At 39.9% G+C, this 19326-nt stretch overlaps 1 protein-coding gene across 1 annotated transcript in view; it reads left to right on the top strand.

The window, feature by feature from the left end:
- Nucleotides 1-19326, top strand: part of LOC127426084 (BMP/retinoic acid-inducible neural-specific protein 1) — a 254315-nt gene that overhangs the window by 149637 nt on the left and 85352 nt on the right. Inside the window, exon 4 of the mRNA XM_051672601.1 lies at nucleotides 8190-8359. Coding sequence (XP_051528561.1) covers nucleotides 8190-8359 — 170 coding nt within the window. The remainder of the gene's footprint in view (nucleotides 1-8189; nucleotides 8360-19326) is intronic.

Here is a 19326-nt window from a genome sequence, read left to right as displayed (position 1 = left end):
GTGTTTGAACAATTAGTTGAACCAGCAGAATAATGTAAAAGAGAGAGAGAGAGAGAGAGAGAGAGAGAGAGAGAGAGAGAGAGAGAGAGATCTGCCCTACCGATATCTGTGGTGACAAGCCACTACTGAAAAAAAAAAAAAAAAGAACATGGTTACTACAGTCATGGTACTGAAGTTTTAGTGAAACCATGGTTAATTTTAAAGAGCAAATTTTTGGGGAGGAACCATGGTTTCAAAAATGATGGTACTTCTATTACAAATTACTATAGTGAAACTATATGTTTTTTGGCAGAATAATTATGTTTTGGATTACCATTGTTTTGTATATGCTGTATTATTACCATGGTTTTACTGTTAATATCATGTTTAAAATATGGTTACTGTAAATTTTGTACAAACAGTACATTTTGTGGTTGCTATGAGTGCTGCTACAAAGACCATACAGTAGATGATCTATGGTTACTTTAGTAAAACCAAGGTTATTTTTTTGTAAGAGATGAATTGCGAAGGAATCCAAAAATAATTGCGAGGGAATCCAAAACGTTTTGTGAGAGATAGCAAAGCTGTTTTAGATATAAATTCCCTCCTTGTCCTCCATAGTCTCAATATGACAGGTGATGTCAGCCAAAAAGGAAAGTCCAGTTATTACATTATGTACAGTATTATATATACTGTATATTTTCTGGAATGACGTGCACTGATGAATCGTTCACAATAAGACAAGAAAAGGGTATTAACAAAATAAACTTTTGAGTTAATTTTGATGGCATTTTGACTTTGAGGTGTTGTGCAAGTCAGTGGTTGTGGTGCTAGTCATTAAAATCATTACTGCACTTATTGGTCTTTTTCAATGTTATTGGAATCCAAAGAAAAATGGAACGGTGACTAGACTGGAATTTCATTACATTCAGAAGCTGTGTTAAAGGGAATCCATGAGTACAAAAAACACTGGACCTCCCTCACCTACAAGGTATGACCATTAAACTGAATGGGAAATCGATATAAGCAGTATGGCTGCTCGAGTCCAAAGCACCACGGTAAATCAAAGCACTGTTTAATCTAGAGGGCTAATATCAGAGTGTGCCTCATAATATCAGCGATTACAAACCCAACGAGTCCACCATACAGACGCTCATGTTTTGATAACACAGCCTGAGGAAGCAAGTCGCTTTATTGTGGACAGACGGGAGCGTGTAATTATACTGCAGCTCAAGGTCGCATTAAGGTTCTTTGTTCGCTGTTGGTGTCCTTACATTGATTAATCGGTTGATTAACAGGAAATTTGATATATTAACACCGCTTTAAAGGTTAGTCACATTAGCGTCAGGCTTTACTGTGCAACCTTGTTGTACCCTCTTTCTCTTAGAGACACTTTTCGTTGAGGCTGAACAGTATAGACACAACTTAAACGAAAGGCCGTGATAATCAAAAGGTTGATGTTAGCAGGTTAATGGATGTGCTCATAACATTAACATGCCTTTGGGTGGAGCTGGTAGATCAGGGCCTGTCCATCTCACCCAAACCTGAACCAAATAAGACACAAGACATGAGCGATGACTACGGCCGCTGGATAGCAGTTTAAATGACCGATCGCTGTCATCACTAAACAGGTTCCTAAATGCCTGTGATGTGTTTGCGGGATGTTTTTCAGACAACTTTGTGTCAACATGAAATGACAATTGACAGTATTTACTTATTAATGCACGTTTCCTGTGTTATTGTGCATGATTCCTCAACTGTTTGTCTTTGTGATCTTTCATCAAAAATGTAATTAGTTGCTCCACCTCAAAAACAACTTTTATTTTCAACTGATGTCACCTAAGCCATGCGGGCTATTATTTATAAATTTTTAAATTTTCTCCCCTTTTCTCCCCAATTTGGAATGCCAAATTCCCAATACGCTCTAAGTCCTCGTGGTGGTATAGTGACTCGCCTCAATCTGGGTGGCGGAGGACGAATCTCAGTTGCCTCCGTGTCTGAGACCGTCAATCCACACATTTTATCACGTGGCTTGTTGAGCGCGTTACCATGGAGACGTAGCGCATGTGGAGGCCTACGCTATTCTACGCGGCATCCATGCACAACTCACCACGTGCCCCACCGAGAGCGAGAACCACACATTATAGTGGCCACGAGGAGGTTACCCCATGTGACTCTACCCTCCCTAGCAACTGGGCCAATTTGGTTGCTTAGGAGACCTGGCTGGAGTAACTCAGCACGCCCTGGATTCGAACTCACGACTCCAGGGGTGGTAGTCAGCACCAATACTCGCTGAGCTACCCAGGCTCCCCATGCGGGCTATTATTAATTTTAACCAAAAGCTATTTAGTCATTGTTTTAGGCTACTGTTGTAGGTAATGCAGTGTTTCTAAAAATATGATTGAAAATGGAAATTGAAGACAATGTGGCTCTTTTATTAAATGTTATAAAGTACTTTTGGTTTAGAGCTCGCAGACAAAACACTCATTTTGTTTGACCATTTTAGAATAACCAGAGCAACATTTGAGATGTTATGCAATGAAATTAATGATATTCTCTCAGCGATTCAGTACATTTTTCCATTATAAGTAATGTGCAAAAAATGTATCCACATCAAACAAGAGTATACATTTTTATGCACATTTTAGAAACTTTATTCACATCTTGGTGTTTCCATACAGCATTTTTTGCGATATCCCAAAAGTCACATACAAATAAATGGATGGAATCTCAGCTATATAGTTCAATAGTGTGTTTTAGTCCTCCACAACCCACTGCAAATGTACATTCAACTCTTATTTATTCTTTTATGACATGCCAATCAACTCCTAAGTCCCAGTCTACTTTATTTTCCCATTTATTATCTTGTTTCACTCAAAAGTCCGTCAAAATGTGGAAGCTAAATGGTTACAAATGCCATTTCATATTTTAAGTTCTGCTCCAGAACCTTGAACTGCCTTGCTGTCTACTGCCTACATAGGCAGAAACCTTCTAAGGCAGCATCCCAACTGTCATTTAATCTAATCTGTAATTGATAGAGAATGCTCTGCATAGGCCACATATGCTGATGAGCCAAAACATTATGACCACCCACAGGTGAAGTGAATAACATTGATAATCTCCTAACAAGGCTATATGTCAAGGTCTGGGTAGATTAGATGATAAGTGAACAATCAGTTCTTGTAGTCAGCGTGTTGAATGCAAGAAAATTGAGCAGGAGTAAAGACCTGAGCGACTTTGTCAAAGGCCAAATTGTTATGATGCCAGATGACTAGGTCAGAGCATCTATGAAACAGCAAGACTTGTGGGGTGCTCCCAGTCAGCAGTGATGAGTACCTACTGACAGTAGTCCGAGGAGGGACAAACTACAAACCGGCGACAGGGTGTTGGCCACTCAAGGCTCAGCTATGAACGAGGGCAATTAAGGCTATCCCATCTGGTCCGAACCGACAGATGCTGTGGCACAAGACACAGAAAATTTAAATGATGGTTACGGCAGGAATGTGTCAAAACACACAGTGCACCGCACTCTGCTGTGTATGGGGCTGTGTAGATGCAGACCGGTCAGAGTGCCCATGATGACCCCTGTCTACCATTGAAAGCACCTACAATGGGCACGCGAGCATCGGAACTGGACCTTGGAGCAGTGGAAGAAGGTTGTCTGGTCTGATGAGTCATGTTACTTTTACATCAGGTGGACAGACGGCCATGTACATGTGCAGCGTTTTACTAGGGAAGTGATGGCACCAGGATGCACTGTGGGAAGACGACAAGCTGGTGGAGGGAGTGTGATGCACTGGGCAATCTTCTGCTGGGAAACCCTGGGTCAAAAATTCATGTGGACATCAATTTGTCAATTACCACCTACCTATACATCGTTGCAAACCAGGTACACCTTTTCATGGCAATGGTATTCAATGATGCCAGTGGCCTCTTTCAGCAGGATAATTCACCCTGCCACACTGCACACATTGTTCGGGAATGGTTTGAGGAACATGATGAAGAGTTCAAGGTGTTGCCCTCAAATTCCCTAGACCTCAATCTGATTGAGCATCTATGGGATATGCTGGACCAACAAGTCCAATCCACGGAGGCTCCACCTCGCAACTTACAGGACTTGAAGGATCTGCTGCTAATGTCTTGGTGCCAGATACCACAGGACACCTTCAGAGGTCTTGTAGAGTCAATGCCTCGGCAGGTTGGCGCTGTTTTGGCGGTGTGCGGAGAACCAATGGCATATTAGGCATGTGGTCATAAAGTTTTGGCTCATCAGTGTATACTCCAATCCATAGTGAAGTGCACAAGAGACTCAACTAGAGCTCACAGTGGACTCCAACAGTTTAGTCTACTGTTAGCATGTTGCTAAGCTATCAAAACAATAACCTAATAAACAAAAAAAAAAAAAAAAAATGCCTACCACACACATACTAGGTGAAATAGTCCTTTTTTATTTAGATGGAACCATCTTTACTTTACTTTATTATGAGTCATGATGACTGAAATCAGGTCTCTCAGACCCTGTGACAGATAAATTTAGCTCAACCATGCTCAGATTCAGAGAAGCAAAGTGAAACTATTTTATAATATTCTGGCTGCAAAAAAAAAAAAAAAAAAAAAAAGAAAAAGACAGTGTTGACATAGTTATTGTGTCTTTGTAGGGCAGAAAAGAATAATACAAGATAATGCGAGTGACAGAGATAGAGAGATAGCAGAGGTTTTTGGCTGTGTTTGTCTATGTCACCACATTGCTGCTATTTTTTGCTGGCTGGATTTGACTGTTACTGTGTGAGCAGAGATGTACAAGTGAATGAGTTATTTAATAAAAGGTCAGTGGTGCTTTGCAAAATCAATCATATCTGCTTTTCCCTCTTGACTGCAGTCTCGAAGAAACCTTTACTGTCGAGTAGTATGACTGAAAGAGAAAGACTTGGGTCATGTTAGTTTGACACTGTAAGCTGAATTTTCCCTATGACAGTATGTGAAGTGAGTCACCAATACTTACCGTTTCGCCAATGTGACAGTGTGTTTGACAGTCCTTACACACCAGCAGGTCCACATTGAAGAAACATGTGAATAAAATAAATTGCTGGCTGCATGAACCAGAGCTCTCAAAATTATGTATGCATGAGTTGTGGCAACCTGAATGGATAACTACATAAAAAATGACAAAAACTCTGGAAATAGAGTATTGCCATGGCATCTCAGCATCCTTTATTCTTTTGAAGGAATAGTTCACCAAAAATGAAAATTCTGTCATCATTTATTCGCCTATATGTCTTTTCAAAACCATTTTACTTTCTTTCGTTTGTGGAAAGTCAAAGTAAAAATAAGATGTTTTGTAATGGCTATATTTAGTAATGGGCACTGGGGTTGACGAGATCCAGTATATGACATAAAACATCATAAATGTGGCCCATATGACCTGTGATCTTACTAGTCTTTTAAAGTCATATGATAGCATTGTGTGAGGAACAGACCCAAATTTAAGTCAGTTTAATTAACTGAAAATCTTCTTCTTCGCAGCAGATCTCAAATCTCATTCAATTTAAATATGGCGTAGTGCTCGGCGGGATGATCAGTATCATATAAGTAATTTCATATCAATATAATGATATATGCCCTGATATAGTCATTTTTGCTGATATTTTCATGCAACAGTTGAAGCCTATATAAATGTACCACGGTGTGACTTTGCTTTACAAGCATAAACAAACAATTAGTCTCACAGTATCTACACCACATGAACAAATACATTATTTCCGATGATCATCTGCGACACAGTTTGTTGAGTAGACTGTATTTGTCTTCTTGGTATTGTTATTTGGCACCATAGATAAACTGCAGTATAAAAAGTGTGACAGAGGGCTATTCAAATTTATCAACAAGTGGGCCAAATGGAAATAGGCTATTCTGAAGAAAAGGAGGGTAGCGTCAAAATACATTTTTGTGGTAATCAATATTATGCCACAAACGCTGTCAATTGAGCTTAAATTGTAGTGAACCCGGAATATTCCTTTAATTTGAAAAAACTTTATTTTGGCGCATGGCACAGTATTGTCTGTTCCTCCTCAGAGCAGTTTAGCATGTCAAGGCTTTACTTACCATCTTGCATGAGGGCACAAACTACAATCCCATGAAGCATAGCGAATGATGTCATTGAATAAAATAAAAATAAAAAAACAATGGGAATATATAAAACTATTGATTTTATGTTGTTGATTATGATTATAGAAACAATACATTTTACTTTTATTGCAAAATATTCAGATAGGTACAAATATATAAATAGTTTAAGGGTGAAGGGAGACCGACTCGATTACGTCATTCACAGTGCGTCATGGGAGCATGTGGTCGGTCCAAGGCTCGTTTTGCGGATTTCGTTGGCCACGGTTCTCTGATTGTTGGGTCTTTCTCTGCGGTACCATGGGTAATGTAATTGTTAACCATGAATTCTGCTATCAAACCTGATTTTTAAACAGTGAAGTTAACGCAGATGGATGGCTTCAACGGAAGCATATACCATCGATGAACAATCTCATAGATCATAGTAGGTTTGTCTTTAAAGGTTTATAACTTATTGTTGAAAATCTATTTGTCTATGGGATAAATGAATAAGATTTTTACTTCCAGAACCAGACTGTTGTGCTCTATAGGACATTAAACAAGGAAATTCTCACTAAAAAGTAAATGGGTCGCATCAGTTTTGTGGTCTGCGCCATGATATTGAGGGAAGTCTGGTTAACACACATGCTCCAGATATACAGTAGGTTAGAGCAGAGCAGACAATTGGCGTGAGTGGTTCTGTGATGGCTCACACGAAAACCAGGCTTCAATCACATTGCGCAAATACCACGTTTCAAATGAGAAGCATATTGAGCGTGTATAAGGCCGCTGAAAAATGTTCAATAGAGGGATACCCTGGCATTGTTCTTTCCCTGCTGTCCTCAACCCTATCCAAACCGACCTGCGCCCCATTTTGGAAATTTGATTCAAGAAACACTGGTCTATTGCATTTCTCTACGTTTAAAACACCCCCACAATAAAGGATTTTAGGTAATAGAATTGAAGAAAAGGTGAGACAATTATTAAATTTTAAATCATCCCCACAATCAGAATGAAAGAGATGTGAGTGAGGATTTGGGGAGAGAAACAAGAGATGCTGGGTGTTGACCAGTGGAATAATTCATAAATCTGTAATGCTGCAAGGCAGGAACAGACGATGATTGCTGAAACCAATTCCAGTTTAAGTTTATTCACAACAAAACAAAAGATTCAAAAGACTTGACTCAACTTCAAGATTACAATAACAATACTTGACACTGGATAAGAGAACATGAGGGCTATAAATACACAAGGACTAACAAGGTTAACATGAGCTGGGGAACAATCAAGACAGGGAGGAAACAGTAACAGGAAACAGTGACAAGACATCCCAAAACTAAACTTCAAAATTAAAGTCCAACATGATTAGCACCCCTACTGGCTACTAGGGAGAACACATACATTACAGAATGAATGTCCATCATGACTAGTGCCCCTACTGGCCACTTAACATAACACATACATTACAAAATTGGGACATTTTCCACAGCGCAGGGCGGGTGTTAAGAGCTGTGCAGCAAATAATAGTGCATACAGAATATTATATATATATATATATATATATATATATATATATATATATATTACCATTAAGGAAATCTGTCTAAGAGAAATAACTGACAACCTCACAAGGCCACTGTAAATTTCAAAAGGTCTGGATTTGGCCCACAGAATCTCTACTGGTTGACACATTTATACTCTCACATGGTATTTGATGTCAATGACAAAACAAAAACAAATGACATTTGACGTTATTGGTGGAAAACCTGACACAACACATCTTGACATATTTGAATTGAATACATTTGAGAGCTACAGTAGAGAGGAATATTTTAAGCGAATAATGACGTAAATGTTGGTCTGTTTCTCACACAAAGCTATCATATGATTTTAGAAGACTGAATGTTCTGCAATATTATTCAAACTGTGTCGTTCTGTGTTCCAAAGAAGAAAGGAAATTACATGGGTTTGGAGCGACATGAGAATTTTCATTCATGGGTGAACTTTTAAATGCGTATGGGCATTCGAGAATTCAGCTCTTGGCATCAGAAACACGACACAGGATGTGAAGTCTTGTGTTAACTGACCATATTGCTCTGTGCCGTTAGGTGAGGAAGCGCTCACCATGTACATGGCCAAGAACAAGCTGGACCGGAAGATGGTGAATGCCACCCAAGGAGTCGAGGCTCTGCACCAGCTCGCCTCATCGTACTTCATCGACCGCGATGGCACCATGCGCAAACTCCACGAGATCCAGATCTCCAGCAATGCCATCAAGGTAAGACAGACAGACAGACATAAACTGCCTCTTCCTCCTTCCTCCTCCTCCTTGCCCACCATCCATCTGTCAGCAGAGCTAATTGTTGTTTGAGTTGACGGCTCGCTGAAGATCTTCTGGCAGTCGGGGCTCAAGGTAGCAGGAAGTCAAGCATGACAAAATTAAACAGAATGGACAATGGCAGCTGAGTCAGGAGGAGAGGAGGAGAGCAAACGCAGCACTTAAATACACATATAGACTTACACAAGACTGTCAGGACAGACTAATGCTCATGCTGATGTGGTTTGTGTTCTGGACTAACAGGACTAGCTCTACATTCACATACTGTATATTTAATTGATGTGTATTTCTTTGTGTTTTGAGTGTGCATTGATGTTTCAAGAACACACACACACACACACACAAAATAGCTCTTTGGCTGAACTTGGTTCAGTCATGGACAGTGTTTCCACATGTTTGAAATGTGTTTTCTAATTTAAAATTACTATGTAATCGCAACATATACACTTTGCATAGAAAGCATCTACTTCATTTGGGAAAATCCAACAAAATTAGACATGTCAATGCAACTCAAATAAATCTGTTTTATTTCTTTATGTACTAACTACTGAAAGTGAACGTTAGCATGCTAAATACACGCTGGCTGGAATCACTACAGAGTAGTGATCTTTTATATGACTCAGAAGAACGAGTAGTCTCAGAGAGTGATTCGTTCATTTTGTGTTAGCCGCGCATGCACATTGCGCAACCTCCATTTGTTTGTTACGTGAAAACCACAGAGTACAAGAAACGGAAATGATTAGGTCACCTTTCAACTCTTTTGGTCCGTGTCATTCCTTCTTTTGTCATGTGACAGCCGTATATGCTATGCATTGCACACACAGGAAACAGAAATGATTAGTTCACCTCCTGAGTCATCTGGTCCGAGTCGTTTGTTCTTTTGAACGACTCGGACAAGAAGATTCCAGAGGTGAACTAATCATTTTTGTTTCTCATAATTTGTCCTTGGCTGCATTATCATTTTTTCCTTATTGGGACTATAATCAAAGTTTGCGTAAGTACACGTGTTGGGGAGGATTTGGCTATTGAAAATTTAACATTTTAATTTAATTCTGCTCAAATGAATGAAATGACTTGAATAAAGATTCGTTCATTTTGCTGAACGAGACTCAAAGATCCAAGTCAGTAAAATGATCCGATCTTCCCATCACTATTACAAAGTGTAGTTTAGTAACTATGCTATGGTTAGCACAGCATTTGCTAAGCAAAGCAATAAGTCAGTTTCATATTTGACAGCTCAAACACCACTCTTCATCATAATGGTAACCCCCAAAACACCAACATAACAGAAACTCTTCTAAATCTCAACATAACAAAACATTAAACACCAACAAGTATCCCATTTTGTATTCATCTTGCAGAAAAAAACACATTAAATAACACTTAATTTCAACATTTACTCTCCCTATGGAGTTCCATGCAAAGCATGCTGGAAAATGGAAATCCCCTGCCCTGTTTCATCAATGCTACATTAACACCACAAAAAGTATTCACGCATTTCCAACTCACATGGATTAAGTAAACTTCCATTTTACACAGTTTAAGTGAATAGAATGCAATGAAATAAAAAATAAAAAGTTGTGACAAAATGTTCTAGAATTGTGTTGCTTTAGTCGTTTTAGACTTCCCATGCTGAGAAATCCAGGGATAATAAAATGTAGAATGTGCCTATTAAAACAATTTGATAACACTTTACATTAACCCATAAATGCATACCTCAGGTCTTTAGGGACCCGATATATTGAATAGTATTGCAATATATATTTGCGCTTCCATAAATCATATTTGTATGACTATTTCATATCTATATACGTTTACTATCACAGGATCCCTATTGAATTGATTTTTTTATTAATTGGAATTAATTAATCTTGTTTTATCATTTGTTTTTTTTCTCTTTGATAAATGAAACATCAAAAATTAATTTTCTAAAATGTATTCCAAAAATTCTTCTTAATATTCTAAGAATGAATGTCCTAGATCAGGGGTCGGCAACCTTTTTGACACAAAGTGCCATTTTTTATTTTCCTGGTCAATTGCTGTCAGTATGTACTACAACAGCATGAAATGTGTTAAAAAACCTTGATAGCACATCTTGTCAGGCAGATAATACCTATCAGGATGTGCTACCAGCATAAATATCAGATAGTGTGATATGGTGTGAGGCTATACTAAGCCCTAACCCTACCCCAAACCCTAATCCTAACCCCAACCCTAAAACTATGCGAATATAGTGTTGGTAGCACATCCTGGTAGGTAGCAAATATATTTTCAGGACACCGGCTCGTGATGCATGAATGGTTTGCACGTGCTGGGTATACTGCAGTCTCGTCACATTTTAAAGGTGCAAAACAAAAAGGTGCACTTTTCCACAATGAAAAAGTTTAACTCCTAAAGACATGAATTGTAATTTTGTTTTATATATGTAGGAAATCATGAGCACTGACATTAAAATGAAGACCCCAGTCATATCAGTAACCTTATAAAAGCTGTTTTATTCAACATGAAGAGGGTCCGCACATGGGGGCTGCCATGTTAGAATCACAAGACCAGCCAAATACTACTCACTTAATCTCAGTAACCGTCCTGTTATTTGACACTTTCACTCATTGATTAAAGTAATCATGGCTGACTGTGAATACTAAATTTCTACAATGGCATCTAAAATTGAAAACAATTGATTTTAAATGATGCTGCATCCAAGCCGCTAGGTGTCAGTGTAAGTCCAAGATGACACAAAGACAAAAGTTACTGAGTGCAGTTGTTTAGCCTCCAATTCAGCTCATGAAAACACTCTGCGTGATCATGAGGAAGGATTACATCAAGATGTAAATTGGAATGCAGGTGTGGCATTTCATATAAATAAAATAGTCTGCTCCTCTCTCGCCATTCAATTTTCCTTGAAATATACTTACATATATATATATATTGTATTATATAAACATAGTGTAAGTTTCAGAACTCAAAACTTCCTCTCCAGTCCAAAAAGTGCATTTATTGTTTCCCCCTGTAATAACGACTCATTTTGAAATATGCCCCATTGTGACGTAAAAATAAGATACTTCAACTCTGAAGGTGGTGATATGGGTACTCTAGTTTGCTTTAAACCAACCAAGGAAAAGACTAAGATGTTAAGTAAGGTCCCCAGACTTTGTTGTGTTCCTGCTTGTGGAAAAGGCTGCCACTCTGCATAGCCATCTGAAGGATCCCAACATTAGGAATGACGACTACCCTTTGTTTGGTACATTTCTCTAAGGATTCTGAGTAGTTATTGCTGTCTATATGATATAAGCAATACGATCATTTTGGGTGAGAAACAGATCAATATTTAAGTCTTTTTTTTTTTTTTTTTACTATAAATCTCCACTTTCACTTTCAGGGTCTGTGAGATTAATTCTTCTGGTTTTAAAGCTAATTAAGACCCCTAACAGAAAACTTGTGCCCCCAAAATATAGCTAATACACACAATGTCACTGCGACAGCCTCGCATCATGTTTCACTCTCTGGAGGCATGAAATCAGTGGCGTATGTGTCAGCTCGCTTCTCTCTCACCCCGGCCCGTGGCAGGGGGACGCGCCACAGACGCTTCAGTGTGGATTTAGGGGCTCGTAGCAGACAAATGAACAGTGAGAGAGTTTGAAAATGGCCTCCCAGCAGCGGCTGTGCTATATTTGTCAGTGTCAGCTGTAGTGTGAGCACGACTGAAGAGCTCTGTGCACTTTAATCAAAGAAAAGACGTCCTGTCACTGCGGTGGGGCCTTCAAAAATGGGCCCTTATATTTGAACATCTCTCCGTGGAATCTAGCCGCATCAGTCCATAAATCTTCTTCGGAGGGAAATCTTTAATGGAAAAATTCTCCCAAAATGAAAATTCTGTCATAATTTACTCACCCTCATGTTGTTCCAAACCCTTATGACTTACAAAATGAAAAGTGAAAAAGTCATTTGATAGTTTTGAGTAACACACACAATGATTTTTAAGTTCCATTTTAGGAAATGAGAACAATTCCAGACAAAACAGCCCTTGATGTTGTTAGTGAACCTCAGAGCTGTTCTAGAGATACAGAATACACATTACATGGCAATCAAAGCTTTTCATTTTTGTTTTTTACAGATGTGTTTGTACTTTTCTTTAATGCAGTCAGTCAGACAATAGCATAGTTTTCATCGCATTTGCTCCAGGTGTCAGGTTTGGATGTCATGGCAGTTTATTATTTGACGCAGTTGATGTATTTATCTAATTTGACATTTTAACAGTTTTATTCTGTTATGTGGATTTTTGGTGTTGTTTTCAACTCGTTTGGGTTATACCACTTAACCCTCTGGGGTCTGAGGGTGTTTTGGGCCCTGGAGAAGTTTTGACATGCCTCGACATTTGTGCTTTTTTCAGTTGCTTAAAAACATATTAATGGCTAAAGTCTGATAACACTGTATTCAGCACAAACTGGGTTACAATAGTATGTGAACAACATGTATGTACATGTTTGTATTTTTTGAGAAAATAACATTTATGCATGTTTTTTGAAAAAACAACAATTTTAAGTCACTGAAATAAGGCCATATAACACATAATAAACATTTGTTCACAAGACTTTTGAGTTTTTGCTACAAAAATGATGTGAAAACCATCCTGATCACTCATTCATACAAAACAATATAGTCATTTAACTTTTGTAAGACATTTTTAGTGTTAGAAAGGTCATATGCGAGGAGGCATGGATGATCATGAATATTGATGTGATTCACACCTGAGGAGACAAAGAAACCTCCCCTGAGAGAGAATGAATGTGAAGAGACTTAATGATTGAATGTATTGTTTGTAGCTTATTCACAAAATCAAGTTTAAGTTAAAAGAAGTAATCTGACTATACATTTTCTTTACATAAAGACTTTACTTAAAAACTTTAGACCTACACTACCATTTAAAAGTTTCTTCTGCTCACCAAGGCTTCATTTATTTGATCCAAAATACAGCAAAAACAGTGCTATTGTGAAATATTTTTACAATTTAAAATAACTGTTTTCTATTTGAATATATTGTAAAATGCAATTTATTCCTGTGATCAAAGCTGAATTTTCAGCATCATTACTGCAGTCTTCAGTATCACATGATCCTTCAGAAATTATTCTAATATGCTGATTTCCTAATATGGGCATATTTACAGCACATTTAACACATTTACACCCGAACAGATATTTGCAAGCACAAGCTTCGTTGATGATAATGACGCAGCATAAACACTAGTTAAAATATAATCTAAACATTCATATTATTTTTATATCATATTGATATCATACAGCATACAATTTAAATACCTGCTTTAGCCGAAACAACATTTAAATGTAACTAAAACTTGCCTATTAGGACATATTTCAAATTTCAATACTCTGAATCCTGGCTGGCAAGTCTGGAAATAGTCCAACTAGTAAAATATGTACATGTTTATATAAAACAGCATGTCAACTAATGTAAGTAAAACTAAATGACTTACTCATCCGAAATTGTATCCTCGGCTGGATCAAGTCGCTCTTCAAAATGCAAATGTTCCTCGTCGGATTCCTGCTCTTCTTCTGAGGAAAATGTGAACACTTCGTCACTATCCAGGACCATCTGAAGAGCTTCCTCACCTGTGTAGCGTGCCATCTTCCAAACGCGCAGGAAAGTGAATGAATCTGATGATGAACTTGATGTTTTTTAAGGCATTGTTGGGGGTGTTTACCATTTGCATTGATCGTCTCAGCACATTACGCGCTCTGCTGGTGGGTGTGATCACATTAGCGATAATTAGCTGAGCCAGGAGAAACTGTACATCGCTTTGTTCCATACAGATTACATTGCAGGATAATATTTGTTTTAAATTTGAATTGTTTTATTTAAAAGTAGACATTTTAAGCTTTCTTTAGACATATGTTTCATGTTTGTGTGATAAATACTCGCGGAGTTTCAGTTCATTTTTGTGATGTGTTTCAGAAAGATGCTCGCGGAGACAGAGACGGCTGAAAGCGCACCCTGTTTATTTTCTTTATTTTACAAAAGCACAAGGTTTTGTTGTTATTGTGAGTGCACATAAATAAAAGTAGACCCTTTATAGTCTCTAATGATGTCTTACACTTATCTGTATGCCCATAAATGATGGAGTATTTTAAGTTGTTTCCGCTGTTATGAGTAAAAAATCCAGCAGGACGTGCCGGCACGTCCGTAGACCCCAGAGGGTTAAAGTAAACTTTACAATTCTAAAGTAAATAATCATGATGTCATTGTTTAAATCACTACTTAATCTTTTAATTTTTATTTAGTTCAGAATATGGCATGACTCCACAAATAATGACCATAAATATGTACAAATTATATATATATATATATATATATATATATATATATATATATATATATATATATATATATATATATATATATATATACTGTATATCTAAAGTGGTTATGTTTAGGGGTAGGGTCAGGGGATCTAAAACATCTTTAAAATAGTACAAATTGTATTATATTTATACTATAAAGGATTTGTAAATATTTTAGAGTGGTCAGTACATTAAAGCGTCTATCCAAATGTACAAATATGTATGTTACATCTAAATATATATGAATAAGAAAGAGATCAGGCTGTTATATTACATATTAGTTTGTGTGTTTGTGCTTGTTATAGGTATATATTATATACTTTTTACCATATGTTACTAGATGAAATGCAAATAGTGTTAGTATTTACTGTACATTGTGGTGCAAACAGTATCTGCCACTTTTTACACTTAGCATCTACCGTACTTTATGCATAATGTAAATAGCATCTGTCAGTATGCATATACATGTTGAACGTGTGAATTGTACACAGTGAAAAATGGACTGCTGTGTTTGTTTCTACCATATCAGACTGAATTTCATTTTTGCAGATAATGTCTACATTTCCGTACTGTTTTTGAATGGCTACTCAAGAGAAGCTGAATTAAGGAGAGAAAATAAGAAAATACATGCTTCATATCCTGCAGCGGAAGATGACACAGTTTATCCTGTCAAATGTTGCAAGGTTTTATTCCTGTCGGATATCATTTAAGAATAAAAGTAAGTCAGCTGAGCGTTTTAATAAGAAATGCACTTTTACGATTGGGTGTTTTGGGTGACAGAGCACAGATTGATTATTCGGGAGGGAGGCGTGTGTTAGTGCCCCTCAAGGGCAACCGGTCTTCTCTGAATAGCTTTCAGCTGATTTAGTCTTAAACTCCATATGCAAATTTATGATGATGTAGCGAGCATTTCAAAGGCATAAATTTCAAATCTATTGGTTGGCCAAGATCCCATTTCAGCCGCCTGCCAGAACTACATTCACAGAACAGGTGCTGTTAAAGTGACCTGCAACGGTTTTATACAGCTTTGTCATTATACAGAAGAGCTGCATGATGTCATGTGTTTGACAGCCTGCAAGCATGCTAGTTTAATTTTGTGCATGCAGTATGTAGGAAACAATATCACATTCTGATGACAGGCCAGTGAAACTAATGCAAGATAAACGTGCTAATATTTCTTGCAATATCTAAATTTTCGGGTAATGCACCCCATGCGAGCACATCGCAAGTCCTGGTTTCTCCAAAAGTTTCTTCCTTATCTACTTAACTTGCCCCTGTTATCTTTGGCTTACTCACTGGGGGATTTGGATGCCACTATTCTGTCAAACAGCTTTGGAAATATTGCTCTTGTGATATTGCTTATATACAACAGTTCAAAGAACAAGTAAATAACAAAAATGAGGAAAAACTGAGTACGGTCACAAAAAAAGGCATTTGTGCATGGAACTACTTTCTTACACGATGGATCAGAATCTGCCGTTGCTGGTTCAAACCAAATCATGCGTCCAAGCCTCTCAAAAACATCACTTTAGAACTTTAGAACTTGTATCACAGCTTGAACTGTTTCTAACAAGTTATTGGAGAAACAAGGATGTGTGTGTGTGTGTGTGTGTGTGTGTGTGTGAGAGAGAGAGAGAGAGAGATGGAGCATGTGCCATCACCTGTCTCTGTTGCCACTTCCATGCAGAGATGCTGTAGTGTGTTAGTCAGTTTTCTGAAGATAATGTAATTTTGGTCAAATGCATTCTATATTCTCTGTGGAAAAATAGCCATCCAAGCGGGGGTATTCCTCCCTATTTTACGGTAGCCGGTGCGCAAGAGTCATTCACTGTAGAAACCGCAATCTCCTCTGCCATTTTGAACAGTATCAAAACAAAACAAACCGAACGGAAGTGTCACAAATTGGTGTAATCCGACCGGTGTGGAGAAAGCCGTTTTTTCACGGGAAATTGGTGTCAAGGGGATCTGCCAATAACCCTTTGTCAAATCCAGTGTCGAGTAAAAACGAGCAGTGCCCAACCGATCGAGCAACTCATCAACGCGAGGCATTGGGTAGGCATCAAATTTAGACACTGCGTTGACTTTTATATAATCCACACAGAACCGTACAGACCCGTCGCTCTTAGGCACCAGAAACACCAGGCTGGACCAGTCGCTGTGGGATTCCTCTATTACTCCCATATCGAGCATTGCATCCAATTCTTCCCGAACTATTTTTTTTTTTTAATGTTCGGGCAATCAGTAGGGATGGGTATGTACCACTACCCCTGGCTCGGTCTCGATGTGGTGTTGGATGAGGTTTGTGCGACCCGGTAGAGGGGAAAACACATCTGCAAATTCTTGTTGTAGTTTGACAACCTCTGCGAGTTGGCACAGTGAGAGGTGGTCTCTGCAAGTGACCAGGGTGACGTGAATGTGTTTTGTATTTACCTCCGGCCCGAGCTCCACCCTCTCCGGAACTACCGTAGCCAACGACACCGGAGCCGCCTCCCTCCACAATTTCAGGAGGTTGAGGTGATAAATTTGACATGTGCACCCTGTGGAGAATTGCGGGACCTCTCGTACAGCAAATAACAGGGGATCTAGCCATTTGTCATAATTTATAGCATCCTCATGCATGAACTTACGAATCATGTTTTTAAGGGTTTTATTAAATCGTTCCACCAGGCCATCAGTTTGTGGATGGTAAACGCTGGTGCGGATCAATTTAATGCCCAATAATTTGTAAAGCTTGCGTAGTGTTCGTGACATAAAGGTTGTGCCCTCATCGGTGAGGATTTCTTTCGGAAACCCCACCCGGGAGATTATTTTGAAGAGTGCCTCCGCAACACTGCGTGCTGAGATGTTGCACAGAGACACTGCTTCCAGATATCGCGTTGCATAGTCCACTAGGACAATACAAAGCGATGTCTGAGTGCTGACCGCTTAATGGCCCGACGAGGTCCATTCCAATTCTCTCGAAGGGGACCTCGATCAGCGGAAGAGGGCGCAATGGCGCTTTTGGTGTGGCCGGTGGATTCACCAGCTGGCATTCGCGGCATGCTGCACACCACCTGGGGACATCGTCACCAATGCCCGTCCAATAAAAACGGGCTATTAGGTGGTTCAGTGCTTTTCTTTCCCTTTAATACATTTCTGAATTCAGGCCAATTAGTCCCCAAAATAAGCGGATGGGTGAAGCGGGAACTAACCGCGGCCTCCACTCTATGCTTTGTTCCCCTAAATTTAATAACAAGGGTCACCACAGGGTAGTTGTGAATAACTCCATGTACACATTTCACCCTCACCCTTTTAGTTGTGCCCAAAGCCTCGTGTTGAAGCAAGCATTGGTGGATAGTGGTCTGGTTACAACCTGTGTCCACCAAGGCTTGGTGTGTACTTCCCTTTATTCTTACCGGTATCCTGTGCCCTCCAGCCCGATCGGGGGCAGCCTGTGGTGCGTCGGGGATCTGGACTACAGTTCCCAGCTCCATCACAGGACACTGATCCCGGAAGTCTTCCGGATCCCCGCAATGCCAGCAGGCCAGCCCAGGCACTACACTCACACTTGAGGGGGCAGGTACATCCACCTGAGGGGGAGAGTGGGTAGACCCTGAAGATGCCGGGAAAGGGATAAACCAGCTCAAGCGAGAAGCCGGCTTCGGCAGCGGGTTTCCACGCTTCTGGGGTGCAGGAACAGGGCCTGGAGAGAGGACAGAGTGAGAGGGGAGAGGGGAGTGGAAAGAGATGGAAGAAAACACAGGGGGAGGGGAGAGAGAGAGAGAGAAAGCATTTCTCCACGCTTGGGCACACCGCCATATGGTCCTCCGCCAGCTGGACCGCTTCCTCCAGGCAATGCCAGGCGATGGCACTGGACCCACTCCGCTGTCCCTTCTGGAAGCTGGCGTATCAGCTGCTCCAGCGCCACTCCCTTGATGTCACGGTCCCCCACCCGCAGCCATTTCCGGCAGGCATCACGGAGCTGCTGAGAAAAAGCAAACGGGTGACCGGCCCCTTCCATTTCCATTGAGCGGAACAGTTGACGGTATTGCTCTGGGCTCCGGCCAATGGTCTTCTTCAAGTTGTCGTAGACCAGGAGATTAGCCGTCGGCAGTTGTTGTGCTGCAAGCTGGGATTCCCCAGACAGCAGAGGGATGAGCCGGGCCACCCACTGAGCATGCCCCAGATTTCAGCGGTACGCTTGAACATGTTCAGGAAGGCTTCAGGGTCGTCTCCCACCCCCATCTTCAACAGCATGGGCGGGGACAGGGGGCTGCTGTTGTCCAGGATCACTGCCGGGGCTTTCTCTGGGGTGAGGAGGCTCCGAATGACCTGCAGGTCCTCTGCCTGAACTCTAACAACCTCATGGAAGCAGCATTCTTGATCCTGGCGGAGTTCAAGCAGAGCCTGTTGGTGGGTGTGATGTAGGTTGGCAAGGGACTTGATGAGGTTGGACAGCGGGAAGGACTCCATGGGGCATGCAGTCTTCAAATCAGATCCCCGGTTTTGGCACCAGTGTAACAAGGAAGGACACCAGGAACTGGATTCTCCAAACACAGGTAGGGAACTTT

Source organism: Myxocyprinus asiaticus, chromosome 3, assembly GCF_019703515.2.
Source record: "Myxocyprinus asiaticus isolate MX2 ecotype Aquarium Trade chromosome 3, UBuf_Myxa_2, whole genome shotgun sequence".
NCBI classification, from domain to species: Eukaryota; Metazoa; Chordata; class Actinopteri; order Cypriniformes; family Catostomidae; genus Myxocyprinus; species Myxocyprinus asiaticus.
The sequence above is the reverse complement of the archived record's forward strand: the minus strand, read 5'-3'. Positions and strand labels throughout refer to the sequence as shown.